The sequence below is a fragment of the Centrocercus urophasianus genome, unplaced genomic scaffold (assembly GCF_019232065.1).
Source record: "Centrocercus urophasianus isolate 14NV4802_14NV808 unplaced genomic scaffold, USGS_Curo_1.0 seq_13, whole genome shotgun sequence".
In the NCBI taxonomy this organism is placed as follows: Eukaryota; Metazoa; Chordata; class Aves; order Galliformes; family Phasianidae; genus Centrocercus; species Centrocercus urophasianus.
Window position 1 is genome coordinate 27,115,251 of NW_024884475.1, and position 14,855 is coordinate 27,130,105.

The window sequence follows — 14,855 nt, forward strand, 5'->3', positions numbered from 1 at the left end:
TCAATTTCATGATTCTTTCTGTTAACTGAGTTGCCTTGTAACTTACTTTTTTACCTGGCATTTCTAGTAAACAAACTCGTGAGTTAGAAAGGATCTATTTTCTACTTCAGAAGGAACCATTTTCAATTTTATCTACAGTCCAAACTGAACCTAGAATGTTCTTTTGAATAAATAGTTAACTGCAATAGAACACAGTTCTTTAGCAGCCTGCGTGCTAACAATTTTATCCATCCTCAAAATGTTAGGCTTTGTATTTAACCGCTGTTCTTGGTTTTTATGATTTGACACTGCATTTGCAAATAGAACAGTTACAAAACCTTGATGTTTACTTTCTTGTTTATCTTTTAGTGAAATATTCTTTTCCAGTAGTAACTCTTCAGACTGGGGCTTTGTCAAAAGTTAGAGAAGCAGGATGATTTATGAAAGTTTATTTTAATGTGCAAAAGAACAACGAGAGAAATCTTTGATTCAAGAAACATTGTTTTTGCTGAGCAACATTTCACATGACAGTTCTTTTCTCATGCTAAGAAGTGCCATAAATACTGTCATTAAAAAAAAAGCCACAAGAGTAAATGGGTTATCATAGAAACCTTGAATCTGAATAGCTTGCAGTTTATCACAGAATTGCTAACTTTGACATATATAATGAAAAAACACTTCGCTAGGGAGAATTGCACATTTATTTTCCAGTAAGAATCATGATGAACTTAGAAACGTGTCTTTTTTTTTTTTTTAATTAAAACAATCTCTTGTGAGTCCTACTCAATTGTCATTGATACAGGTGCTTAGCTATTGTTTTCTGTTTAAATGGTGATACTAAATTCAATGTTTACCCAAGATGGCATGTTTTGTTAAAACAAATGACAAATAAAATCCCACCTCCACTGACTCGATGCATGGGTACCAGTGGTGTATAGATAAAGGTCATTTGATGTTTTAAGATTTTACTCTGTTCTAGTTACTGTTTATCCTGCTGCTAGCATCGGTATCTCTCTAAATAAGGGAATACTTGCAGTAATCTGTAGAGGCAGCTGAAGCCAAGCCTCTCAAAGCCTTTTTTCATTATTTTTTTTCCAGAATTATTTTTCAACTTAGATGCTTTTATGGTGGTAATTTTCTTTTAATTATCTAATACTTCTAAGAATTAAAAAAGGAATGTGAAATTTTATTTATTTTAACTCTCTGGAGAATTCTGGCAAATCTAGCAGTGCAGTGCAGTGATAGGTTTTGTCAGCTTCTTCATGGAGCCAAATAACAGAAAAAGGGAGCTGTTTACCAATAAATTCTCCATGGGAACCCATTCAGTATTTTTCCTTAGGTAGATGTAATATCATTACGTGTTTGTAAGAGCTATAAAATTCATAATACTTAATATACTGGCTTTAATGGGAATCAGCTACAATGCTAAATGAGCCCTCAACGTGTCTGTTTGATAGCATGTGAGTAGCTCATTATCACATATAACTTCTTTAGAAACAGGAAGCAGGTGAACTTTAAGCCTGAAGAATGATAAAATGAGATTTATGTTAACATTTGGATGTATTAAGTTTTACTGATCTCTTCCTTTTGCTGTCATGTTGTCTCTGGTATGGAAAAATTTCTCTGTATTCAACAGTACTATTCCTCTTATTATACGTAAGTGTAACTGTAAAATATGGATACCTAAGCCTGTCTATAAACTAGAAAAATAACTACCTGTGATTCATATTTACGCTAGATGTGCTAGAAACAGATTTCATTCAATAAGACAAAACTGAATTTCAGTAATCTGTTGAAAGCTATACTGCATTGGGGAGTACCTCGTTATGTTGTTGTTGTTTGGTGTGGTTAGAAATACTACACTTAATTGGAAATTAAAGCTAAAACACATTTCAGAAGCTTGAGGCTCTGAATCTGGATCTAAAACTGATATTACTTTCTATGAAGTAAATAAGTTTAATCTTAAATTGGAGGAATGCAAAGCGAATAAGTACCTTTACATTCTGTTTTCATTCTAACTTTTTTGTTATTAGGGTGAACAACTGTGTCGGATTCTCCAATTACAAATTTTTTCTTCTCTTCTTGGCTTACTCTCTACTGTATTGCCTTTTCATTGCTGCAACAGATTTACAGTATTTTATCAAGTTTTGGACAGTAAGTACTAACTTTGTTTTTCCTTAAAATACACAGAGCCAAATGTCAGGTTCTTGTTGTCAGTGTTTATACTGGCTCAAGAAAGGACCAGTTTCTTTAACCAACATGCTGTCGAAAACCAAATTGCATGGCTGTCTATGCATAAAAGGTGTATTGCTTATTTATTCAGGCTCCTGTTGCATGGTATGTTTCTGTCTGCTTTGAATTGGATTTGGGTGAATAGAGAATTATTAATAATCAAGTTAAATAGCTATTTCCTCATTTCTAAAAGCTTTTTTCTAATTATTTTTAGAATGGCCTTCCTGATACTCAAGCCAAGTTCCACATCATGTTTTTATTCTTTGCTGCTGCTATGTTTTCTGTCAGTTTATCTTCTCTCTTTGGGTACCACTGTTGGCTTGTCAGCAAAAATAAATCGACTTTAGGTAAGCTTAATGCTTCTATGTTTGGCAGCAAAAAATAATGAACAGATGGCTATTATATCAAAACAGGTTTTAAGGCAGTGCTTCTACATTTGGTTGTAAGTAAACTCAAATATGTGAACGACAGGTTAGCAGTTACATGTTCTGATCACCACATAGTTGTAGATGCACGGGAATGACTCTGCATTATGGATTAATTTTAAAAACCTCAGAGTCCTGTGCCTCTGTTATGGTAGTATTTACAACTGTCAGATGTCATCATTAAACCAGTATCTCCCACCACCCTGATGCGTGGTTGTCAAGTCACGCTTTTCCTTTATTGTGTTGTGGATTGCAATAAGAATATCAATTCACTAAAGTTTCTAGATCAACAGCTTTCTTGTTGATACAAGCTGAATAAGAATATTTTCTTATTTTGTTTCTTATTTTCTTTCAGTTTTCTTGAGGTTTACAAATTAGTAGATGAGAGGAAAACTTCTAAAGATGTTATTTGGAGGAAAACTTATTTACTTGAAGGCTTGTGTAGGGTTTGTGGGTTCCTCTGCATTCTGGATGACTTAAAGCCCCTTACCCTTGGGTAGGGAAACACTGTGGGAGCACAATTCACCCCGTGGATTGAGAGCAGTCTGTGTGAACTGTGCTGTCAGCACTGCAGGACCTTTATATAGCCTGCTATATATATGGCCAATTAGGGGAATTAAATGGCTATCAGTCAACATTTGGAAGGTGAAAGAATTTTCTGCCTGAGGCACTCTGCAACACTTGAGGCTATATTTAACTCTCTTCCCCTGAAATTTAGAGTGGATATGCATGGGGAGTGATCTGGGCCTACAAGTAAAATGCTTTCTTTATGTAGCTGTAAAAGCATACAAAATGTTTGTACCTCAGAGTGTAAAAAGCTACTAACATAGGGTAAGCTTAATTTCTTTTCCATTGCTCTTACTGTAGTAAACTCTTAGTTCAGTCTAGTTCTTTTCCGTTGGGCGTTGTGGTGTATCCACATAGAATCACAAATTGCTCATGTTGGAAAAGACCTTAAAGATCATCAACTCCAACCTTCATGTTACACACCGTGCCATAAGGAGCAGGTTACTCACTCTTTCTCACCTTGGTCAGGGAGGAGGCTGGCAGGACACTTGCACCCATTCCTGCACACACAGCAGTGTGTAGCAGTGAGTGTGGATTCCATGAGCCAACTGGGTCATTTGAGCAGCCCAGCCATTCCTCTCTGCTGGAGATATAATTGCATGAAAATTGGTGTGAAGCTTGAATGTGCTATCTTGTGAAGAAATCTAACAGATTTTTGCTTTATTTTTAAGAGGTATTCAGAGCACCCATATTTCATCACAGAACAGACAAGAATGGTTTCAGCTTGGGCTTCAGCAAAAACCTAAGACAGGTGTTTGGTGATGAGAAGAAGTACTGGCTGTTGCCTGTATTTTCAAGGTACACTCATTTGTTGAAACTGGGAGTGGGCCCAGGTTTTTGTTTGTTTAATTTTCTGAAATTAAATATGGTAATGTTTGTTCTGGGAGGAAAAAAAAAAAATTCTTCAAAGCTTTTTTGTAAGCACTAGGCTAATTCTGATTTTTTTTATTTTTTATTATTTTTCAGCCTAGGGGATGGTTGCTCCTTCCCAACTTGCCTTGTGAATCAAGATCCTGAGCAAGCCTCCACACCTGGTGGTCTTAATTCAACATGCAAAAAGTAATCTGCTTTTTGTTATTAGTTTCAAGTACTTGGTATTCTGTTTTGTGCCAGTGCATGTATAAATTGAATCATGTTTTCAGTGTAGATTTTGCTATTAGGAGTACAAGTCAAATTTAACACAGCTAAGCTGTAATTGAGCTAAGCCTGAGACTTGTATTTAAATGTGTGGAAGTAAGAGGGTTTTTTCCTCCATACACATGTCCACTCTGTCTCAGCTCAGTGGAATCCCACGGCCTGTGAGTTTTCCATGCCTGCCTCAGTGGTGTCAGTATGTTCTGTTCTGCATGCAGGTGGTTAGTTTGTCTGCCTGATGGTGTTGCTGTGCAAGGCCTTTGGGGAAGGCCAGTTTTTTTGTATCTGGTGCAAAATGGTTAGTGTACTGGAACCCTCAACTTTTCTGTATGATAGGAAGCCCTAAATTAGGGGGTGGGAAGGAAACTGTTTTCAATTTACGTTTTCTGTTATTGCTGATAATCAGAAATATTTTCTTGACCTTTATCCTTCATGGCCATGGTGTCCTTAAAGTATGAAAAGCATGCAGATGTTCTTGAAACCAAATAAAAGTTTCACAATAGCTTAGTAAACTACATTGCAACTTTTTAGCAACATTTACATGACGAAGTGTGATGAGGATAGTAATATGAATATACTGACTAAAAAGGGATAACAGAATCGTATTGGCAGTCTTTTATTCATATAACAAGTATGTTGCATTTCAGTTAGTTTTGCACTGACAGACCAGAAATGACATCCAGCTAAGAATGTTTTAAATCTTGTCCTAGTGACTGAGTCAGGGAGAAGGGAACCATAGCCTAAATATGGAGAGAGATTTTGGAGACGTTCTCTCTACTGTTATGGTGGCAGGTCTCTCACCATGGGAGAGAATACAGATAGAGCATATTTGGAACTAATGTGTATAAATATAGATTATCTGTTAAAGAAAAAATTATAAAGTTTTCCTGCTCTGTGCTAGAGAGTTGCTTTTGAGATTACGCTTGTACCTGTGACAACTATACTCAATATAGGTAATGATAGAAGTTCAGTGATTCATCAGAAAATAAGCAAGGTAAAGGAAGTAAAATGCCATGTATGACAGACTGTTTGAAATGTGTGGTAAAGAAATGGAGTTTTACAGCAGTGTTCTTCTTAATGTCATTACAGTGAGAACCACCTGTTCCCTGCAAAGCCACTACGAGACTCTCAGAGCCACCTCCTTACTGATACACATTCCTGGTCGGACATTGGTGCAAAGGCTGAAAAGGGCAAAGTTGGTAAGGAACTGATGTATGCTGCAATGCTTTGCTCCATAACAAACTACCTTTGGCGGATACAGTGTAAAAATGACCGTGGTCACTCTGTTTTCACATTTATTACAGGTGTTTCACTAAGCTTATTTTATACATTTGTAGAAGGTTGGACATTTCAAGCTGCCATGCCCTTCCACGTTGTCTCACTGCAATTTATAGGAGAGAGAGGAGGTTCTTTAATATCTGTGTACCTGGCGTGAGATTAAGAAACAATGGTTCAAATGTTGGTCCAACCAGTTTATTATAAATCCTAATCAGGGAGACGGGGAAGGGAAGGATGGCAACTATTATGAATTAGGGTCATGGAGAAGGGAAGGAGGGCGATAGAAAAGATAGGAAATAAGCAAGAATTGCATAAAGTGGGGATAGTCACCACCAGGATCCAGCAGCCGTTCCATTGCATGCCATCCCGATGGTCTGAAACAAAAGTGCAGGGGAAGAGCAGCAGCAGTGTGGCCAGACCTGGGCAGCAAGCAGGTAGCAGGAAGAAGTCACAGAACCAGCCCAGGGGGGAGAGTGGCGGGTCGTGAGGCTTCTCATGTCAGAAACCTCTTCTTCATGAGGAATCTGTTGCCAGAAACCCTTCTTCTTCTCCGTGAGGGAACTGTTGTCAGACCTCATGGTTGTTAGGTCCCCTTTTTATCCTCCTTCTGCCATCGTGGCATTCCTGGGCACTTGGGTAAGAGTCACGTGCAGCACCTCTTGAGATGGCCATCTTCCTCGAGATAAGCCCACAGAGAAGACTGCTTCCTGGCCATTAAGCTGCGGCTTATCTCTCTCTCCTCGCCCCTGGCCTTTTCCATCTGTGTCTCTCAGACAAAGGATTTCGCAGCCCTTGCCCAGGACTTTCTTGGACTTGAATCTGTGTCCTCAGCAAGCTTTGAGATGATGTGAAAGAATAATTTCTTACACAGGTTAAACCTGACAGAGAGGTATTGAGAGCACCAGCACTAGTTGGTACCAGTTAACATTTACCGTCAGGTTGGGAATTCTTCTGGGGACAAACATCTTATATATGAATATGATGATGCCTTGTTGCAAAAGCCATGCAAAACAAAAAGAAAACTTCTTTTCTCTTTAAAGGTATGAGCAATCCTGCGTTAACCATGGAGAATGAAACCTAGCTTCCCTAAAAAGACACATCTGAATATTTTAGGAAAGGTATGTTGATATTCTGTCTGTTTAATTGTCTGTTCCATCATTCCTTACCACTTGAAGAACGCACAGAAGTTCCTAAAATAATTCCTGTGTGTTTACTTTTCCTCTCAATTTGTTTTACCTTGAGGTAGGAGCACATGAATTCATGGTTTTAAACTACAACTCTGATGGGTCATGATCACAAAATATTGTTTCACCTTTGCGCTCATTGCTTGTATTCCAAAATGTTGTCATTATCTATCTAGAGAAAGGGAATAACATTTTGATTTTGTGAGCTGTTCAGGAAGTCTTTCTAAAGTTAGGTTTAAAACTGAAGTTACTTCTTAACACTGAACACAATAGATTATAGCTTCCTCTGCTAGGCAGCCGAAGTTCTACTGGGTGGTGAAGAAAAAATAGATTTGTTCTAAAATATAGAACTATTAGCAGATTGATCTATGCTACGTACTGAGCTGTATCCTGTGTAATAATTTAAAAACTAATGCTTACTTTACATAAATGGTCGTGTTTAAAAAAACAAAAAAAAGTTTGTTTGTTTCTTGCATTAATACCATTTAAAATAAAAAGCAAGTTTAAGAAGTAGCTAGCAAAATCTGTTCTGTAGAGAAAAGGAGGACACTTTAATAATAGAAAAGTGGGAGAATGACCATAGCTGATCATTATATTCCCTTTAATATTTGAAGACTTCTAAGTCCACCAAGCCTGTGGAAATAAACTACTTCATGTTTCAAGTTAAATAAGGTTTCCATTTAAGACTCTTGCCCTAAAAAAAAAAAATAAATAAAAAATAAATAAATTTAGCATACTGGGTAATTTATGATTCTCCAACAGTATTGGAGGATTCATTCCAACAAGGTCATTACCATCTCTGATATTGAAGACTTTTTGCATCATCCTCAAAAAGTGTCTCAAATGGATGCTCTTCGCTGGTGCATGACATGACTCCTGCACATGCTGTTAGGCTGCTTTGTAACTTATGCAGAAAGCATAAGGAATGAAAACCACTGGGGAAGTGCAACTATTGCAACTACCAGCCAGACATGGTATTACACTATCACGACAGATGATAAGAATGGTAGGTGTACAAATACAAACAGGTGGCCGCTAGCTTGTAGGAAAAGTTCCCAGAAGTTCAGTAGTTAAATCATCAGAGAAATGGGCCTCACAAAGGACAAGTCATACCTCACAAACTTGGTGGCCTTTTGTGGTAGAGTTACAGGGTCAGTGGATAAAGGAAGAGCAACTGACGTCATCTATCTGGACTCTGCAAAGTGTTTAACACTGTCCTGCATGACATCCTGGTTGCCAAATGAGAGAAAAATGGATTTGATGAATGGACCGTTCACTGGATAAGGAATTGGCTGGATGCACTCAGAGTTACAGACAACAGCTCACTGTCCAAATGGAGACTGAAGATGAGTGGTGTTCCTCAGGGATCAGTGCTGGAACTGATGTTATCTTTGTAGGCAACACGGACAGAGGGACTGAGTGCACCCTCAGCAAGTTTTCAGACAACACCAAGCTGAGTGGTGCAGCTGACATGCTGTGGAGGGAAGGGATACTATCCAGAGGGACCTGGACAGGCTTGAGAGCTGGGCCTGTGCCAACCGCATGAAGTTCAACAGGTCCAAGCACAAGGTCCTGCACCTGGGACAAGGCAATCCCAAGAACAAATACAGGCTGGCTGTATTTGAAAATGAGAATAGTTTGAGAGCAGCCCTGAGGAAAAGGATTTGGGATTGTTGGTTGATGAAAGACTCAGCATGAGCCGGTGATACGTGCTTGCAGCCCAGAGGGCCAACTGTATCCTGGGTCACATTGAGGGAAGCATTACCAGCAGGTTGAGGGAGGTGATTCTGCCACTGTGCTGTCATGAGACCCCACCTAGAGTCCAGCTCTGAGGCCCCCAACACAAGAAGGATGTTGAGCTGTTGGAGCAGGTCCAGAGGAGTGCCACAAAGATCATCAGAGGGCTACAGAACCACCCCCCTATGGGACTGGGGGATCTCAGCCTGGAGAAGGCTCTGGAGGGGGGAACCTTTTAGCAGCTTTCCAGTACCTGAAGGAGGCCTACAGGAAAGCTGGAAAAATGCTTTTCAGAAAGGCATGTAGTGAGAGGACAAGGAGAAATGGTTTTAAACTGGAAGAGAGTAGATTTAGATTAGATACTAGGAAGAAATTATTTACTGTGAGAGTGGGGGGACACTGGAACAGGTTGCCCAATGGAATTGTGGATGCCCCCTCCCTGGAAGCACCCAGGGCCAGGCTAGATGGGGCTCTGAGCAACCTGGTCTAGCTGGGGGTCTCCCTACTTATAGCAGGGGAGCTGGACCCAGATGATCTTAAAGGTCCTTCCAACTCAAATCATTCTGTAATTCTATGATTCTTTTCTTCCACTTGCTTGGAGATGCTATTCCACATAAGCTGGCAAGACTTAATGCATTAACTTATTTTTAAAAAAACTTTCTGTAATTCTAATGATGTATTTTATGTTTTATGTTCTGTTCCAGTTCAAGAAAAAGCTGTTGGTGGAAGGAAGATGGATTCTTCCAAAATCAGCCCTATTGGCCAGCTGCTCCTGTCTGCTCCTATGTGGATGTGCTCAGAAAACAAACTGACAGATGATTAGCTGTCTCCATGTCATTGCTTGAAATATGAAACAAAACATGCTATTTTGAATCACGTAAAGAATGTTTCAACTTAAAATTACTATTTTTGAATGGTGAAAGGTGATTCTGAGTACTGGGGGAGGGAAGGGGAATAGTGAGTTTACTATTGTAAAAAATTCTGTGGCTGGTTTTACTTCAATATTCAGCACACAAAAAAAAAAAGACCTCCTTACATGCCAGCCTAGGTTCTTGCCCTGATTTTGAAAGTTCAGCTGTTAATTCAAATCACTGTAAGTATTTGACTTAAATCAAACGTTTGCACTGCTGGCTTGATCTTGATAAAGTGGGAGAATAATCAGTGTTGATTATGGACAATTTAGTTGCTTGGTGGACTGCGTCTTCTTTTGAGTGCTTATGCAATTTTCTGAAGATAAAGCAACCCAAGTGAAGTGTCAGACTGTTCCTGGTACTGTTTTGGACAACATTACAGCATAGGATCCCTTTTAAATAACTTGAAAGTGGATGTGGGGAAATCTCCTTTGATAATGAAATGCTTGTGAGTCTCTGATAAGTGAGTGATGAAAAAGCCCACATTCAGAAGGACAGTATGTAAGTGAAGCTGGTACACTGGGGATTTTTATGAAAGCTGCACAGGACAATCCTATGAAATTGGGATTTTATTCTCTCAATTAGAGCCTTCATTCCTTTAAGAAAAGGAAGGCTGGCACCTCACTCGAACCAAAAGGCATTTGGTTTTGTTATTGATGTTGGTTTTGTCTGTGTTTTTTGTTTTTTAACAAATCTGTGTTCTTGATGGACATTGTCTTTCAAAATTTCACTTCTGCTTAATTGAGAGTTGTTTCAGATATTTTTTTCTTGTTCTTTAAGACACTGCATTCCTGACTGCATAAATTAATTAATATCATCTATAATCAAGGAGACGTTGTAACGTGATATTTGCAGTTATGGGACAATGAACATTTGACTGTAATACCAAAACACCAGACTGCTGCATGTAGGAAGCCCCCTCAATTAAACTGGAGATAGACAGCAGCTTTCTTAACATCTGAGTTAACCAGTCAGATAATGAAAGATAAGATGTATGACCAACTGCAAAGCCAAGGAAATTTCTGCAACACAGATCTAATTGTCTTGTGCCTTTTGTATACACCACATTTACCGTATCAGAGTTTACATTTAAATGCAAAATATTTGTTCTTCTCAAAATAATAAGAAGGAAATTAGTTATGCTTTTCAGGTGGAATCACAGTGTAAAGATTCCAATTTGTTGAAGAAGAGCAAGCCCATTTAGAATACTGGTAGCAAGATTAAGTGATGGATCTCTGAAAGGAAAAATCTTATTATTAACCCTTCTAAGGCAGGTAACTTTCTTTTGTTTCTTCTGGGATTACAACTTAAGTGGTAAGTCCTGGAGCACAAACTGGCTTTTTTTTCTTGTGAGGAAAAGGTATTGCACTTGTTTGTTGTTTTTTTGGTTTTTTTTTTTACTCTCAAAATATTAGCAACCTGAAACCATCCGATTCTTGCCAGAAGTGCCAGAGTATGGATCCACTGCTGTAGAACACTTTTTAAGAACTAGCATGAAGGTAGCACATGGTTTACATGATGCCTGCAGACATCCTCTAACCAAAACTTTTCCACAGCTATTTATTCAGTGTTGTCTTATCTGCTTAGTTTTTATTAGTGTTTGTTTAGGGATAAAGGGGAGAGGAAAAAATATATATTTTTGACACTTCAAGTTCTCTGGCTGTATAGTCTTGTTTTTTATGCAGTCAGGGTGATTTGTTGTGGAGCATGCATTTGAAAAGAGTATAAAGTTGACATTCAGCTTTAATGTAATCTGCTCCATATTTTTACATACAGACAAATACAGCTTTCTTCCCAGCAAAATTCATAATGGGAATTGCTGGAACGCAGGTGGCAGACCTGCCCTGTGGCAGGACAGCAATCACCCTCCCTGGATGTGCTCAGGGCTCTGTGGGGTCTCAGTAAGGCTAGAAACGGATGTATAGAAATGACAGTGATCAGGAACTGTCAGTGTCTCAGCAGTCACATTTAGAAAGCACAATAACCCTAAATCTTCAGTTTTGATGTAGCCTTCGGCTGTCTCTCTAGGAGAAAAGTAAGGGAGAGCACGTGAGGCCAGGGAACAAACTGATCAAGGGAGGGGAGAGGAAGATGAGATATGAGCATCATTCAGTTGTGGTCAGCAGATCTGAACTGGAGGGCCATGGCTATACCAGATCACAGGCTGGTATGAATTAGGCCCCATGAACACTGATGGCAGCTGGGGTGAGAGCAAAGCTCATCATGCTCCAAGGTGTAGTTTCTAATTCAACTCTATTTTTGGCTTTAAATGCCCCAACAACCTATACAGTACATAGAGAAGTGACATAGTGTCATTGAGCACTGATGCTATTCCCATGCATGTGGGAGAATTTGTGAACAGGTAACAGGAGCAAGAACACAATGTCATTTGTCCACTTACTCTGATTCTCCTGTTCTTTACACTGTTATTGCTAGGCACTTTACTATAGTCTTCTAAATGATATCCGTATTTTTTTTTAAAGACTGCTTTATACCTACTGTACAGTTAATTGACTTTTTTGCTAAAAAAAAAAAAAAAAAAAAAGCCCTGATATTTGTCTAGAAATAACAACTCTACATTTCAGGCTTCTTTGGAAGTTAGGTGAGTTTGACAGACTCATCAAATGAGTCTGAGTCCCTCAAGACAACAGAGTTTATTTTGTATACATGTAAGCAGTCATATGAATCCCTAGCCACCCCCACATGCTTAACAGGCTTCCTTAATTTGCATGTTAGAACAAATCCACTACATCTCTACACAGAAGTGGCACACAGTTATAATTTGTCAGGTATGTATAGCGGATGCAATGCTCAGAGTCTTCCCAGAGAACTATTTTACTAAGACTGAGCATATACATGTTGGTTGGTTCCTTCAGTTGAGCAATTAGATACACAAAGCTGCTGCTGTGCACTAAACTACAGACTGAAAGGTCAGCAGTTTAAACTAATGAAGCCCTGGTAATTATTTCCAACCATGTGTACTTAAAATCATGGTCTTTAAGCAAAGCTTTAGCATGGGTGGAAGAAGCAAGATTGTTTTAGTGCATAGTATGCCACAACTGTTCTTAGTCTCACAGCTGGACTTTTCTTCACCTTGATTCAGTTGACTGATGTGTTGGACGTAGAGGGAAATAAATTTCCACATATCTTTAGTGTAGAACTTCGCCACTTGTTAGTGTATTGCTCATATAAATAAATGCTTCATGTTCAGCAAATAACATATGTAGTGGTCATTCATATCCTACTTTCACAAGTCATCACGAGTACTACAGCTTCATTAATGTAGTTACTGTAACTGCCCTCTTCACTCCACAGGAATATTTATGTGAAGCAGAGGCTGCAATGAGCCTGGTCCTGGTCAGCCACTGCCTGCAGCATGCACTCAGTTTTTCCCCTCTTTTACAGACTCTGGGTTTTTGGCTGAAATCCTTGTACATGAGTAACTGAACCCTGTACAAAACTTCTCATGCAAAATAAGATTAAAGAACATACTGTAATGCTGTATGGCTGATGGGGTGTCACTGTTTGCAGCTATCACTTTTTCAGTAGTTACGGGGTAAGAGGACAGGAAAAGCAACAGCCTTCTGGGGTAAAACTTAGAGCAAATAGTGTATGATTTAACTCAAAGGAAAAACTTGTTTGTTCTTTGCTGTTTAATCTTCCCCTTTTCTGGTCACTCATTCTAGATAATCCTTTGGTTTCTCAGTTTTCCTAATGGCACCTATTCCTGGCATAGAATAACTCAGGCATCCTGCCTCTGTAGTATTTGGGGCAACGATTACAGGCATTTGCCTACATCCTCAGGCTGAAATCTTCTGAAGCAGATGGGCCCAATACTTTGCAGCAGCAGTTTGGAGAGCATACAGGGTAAGACACAACCCCCTTCCCACCCTCCTCCATCTTTCACAGCCATAACTGATTGGCATATCTGGAACAAACCCAACACCTCCTGACAGTCACTATTTTTAGAAGCCCTTTTCCCCTTCTCAGTTCATTTAAGAAGTCCCAGTTATAAACACAAAATACATTAATTATACAAGCTGTGTTACAGCCTGCTATTTTCCCCATATTAATAGATAATAAACCAGTCACTAGTTCAAGCTGGCAAGCACAAAACAAGTCCAGAAGCTTAATGATGGTACAGACACATTAGCAAAATACTACCACAGATACTACTGTACTTCAGAGCAGAGACATCCATAAAAGAAAACAAGGAGCTTGCAAAGTTCATGTTATATAACAAAATGTAAATAAAAGATACTGAAACCAATGTAATGTCTTTAAAAAAGCAACAACAACAGAAAAAAACCCAAACCATTCCAGATGGTGAGGTGATAAATGCAATCACAGCTCAAAACTACTACCCTAAAAAAGACATAGCATGGTGTGTGTAATGCCACTTGACCCTCACAATTCAGCTGTTGCTGATTTCCAGTTCCCACAGAGGGAAAGGCCTCTTCTCCCCTCCATCTACTTCCCTTGCATTATCATCAGTTAGCTGAGGCTTTTTGAGAGAGCAGGAAAAAGCTCACTCAGGCTAAAGAATTCTCCCATTTGAGCACAGGCAAAGAAAATCTGTGTTGGCAGGAAAAGAACAAGAGAAGCCTCTGCCAAAATCAAATTTTGACATTTGGCATTAGAAAGCAAATTAGAACAATGGAGGAGAATCCTCCTCATTTCTCTACCACACCTACTAAGGCAAGAGGGAAGAAAACACCTAAATAAGCTCCTGCAAACCAGCCAAGGTACATTCAGGTTGAGGAATACCAGAAAAACAACTTCATGTTATGACTGGGGAAGTCTCCAAGACAACTTGCATTTTACTCTACATAAAGAAAAGGTTGTATTATTTGTGAGATTTTGTTCTAATTCTACAAAAGATACATCTCATAAATTGTATTGGATCTTTATTGGATGCTTTTGGCTCCCTTTGCATCACTGACTTATCACAGAGCTTGAGAGCTCTATTTAATTTATTCACGTGTAAAATAATAACTTCACAATTCCTTTAACTCCACTGAACTCACAATTAACATTAAGAGCAATGTTAAACAGCTGGTGTTCATTGAGAAGTTCTTAAAAATGATTGACTATGGAATTATTTTCTTCCTTTCATTGTGTTCAACTAGCTTAGACAAGTTAAGAAACCAGGTGGAAGTTCAAAAACAGATCTGGCAATGCACTTTTCTCAAGTAAAAATGACACTTGCAAAATGGAAAAAGAACAGCTAAAAAGCACATTGGCAAAACAAGAAGTGATATACCCTTGGGATCTTATGCAGGCCTCAAGTTTGTTGCCTTTCTTCCCCCTCTTCCTTTGAATAGCACTTTAGTTTTGTGTAGCATACTGAAAATAAATAAAATCACCAACACCAGGGCTTATAAAGCTGCATTTTCATTCTGTCAATG

The 14,855-nt window shown here is 38.8% G+C and overlaps 1 protein-coding gene across 1 annotated transcript in view; it reads left to right on the forward strand.

Moving 5' to 3' along the window:
* ZDHHC2 (zinc finger DHHC-type palmitoyltransferase 2) overlaps window positions 1-12,905 on the forward strand; it is a 33,770-nt gene extending 20,865 nt beyond the window's left edge. The window contains exons 7-13 of the mRNA XM_042811511.1: window positions 2,013-2,133; window positions 2,426-2,558; window positions 3,875-4,001; window positions 4,170-4,262; window positions 5,427-5,536; window positions 6,656-6,733; window positions 9,241-12,905. Coding sequence (XP_042667445.1) covers window positions 2,013-2,133; window positions 2,426-2,558; window positions 3,875-4,001; window positions 4,170-4,262; window positions 5,427-5,536; window positions 6,656-6,696 — 625 coding nt within the window. The 3' untranslated portion in view covers window positions 6,697-6,733; window positions 9,241-12,905. The remainder of the gene's footprint in view (window positions 1-2,012; window positions 2,134-2,425; window positions 2,559-3,874; window positions 4,002-4,169; window positions 4,263-5,426; window positions 5,537-6,655; window positions 6,734-9,240) is intronic.
* The last annotated feature ends 1,950 nt before the right edge of the window (window positions 12,906-14,855 follow it).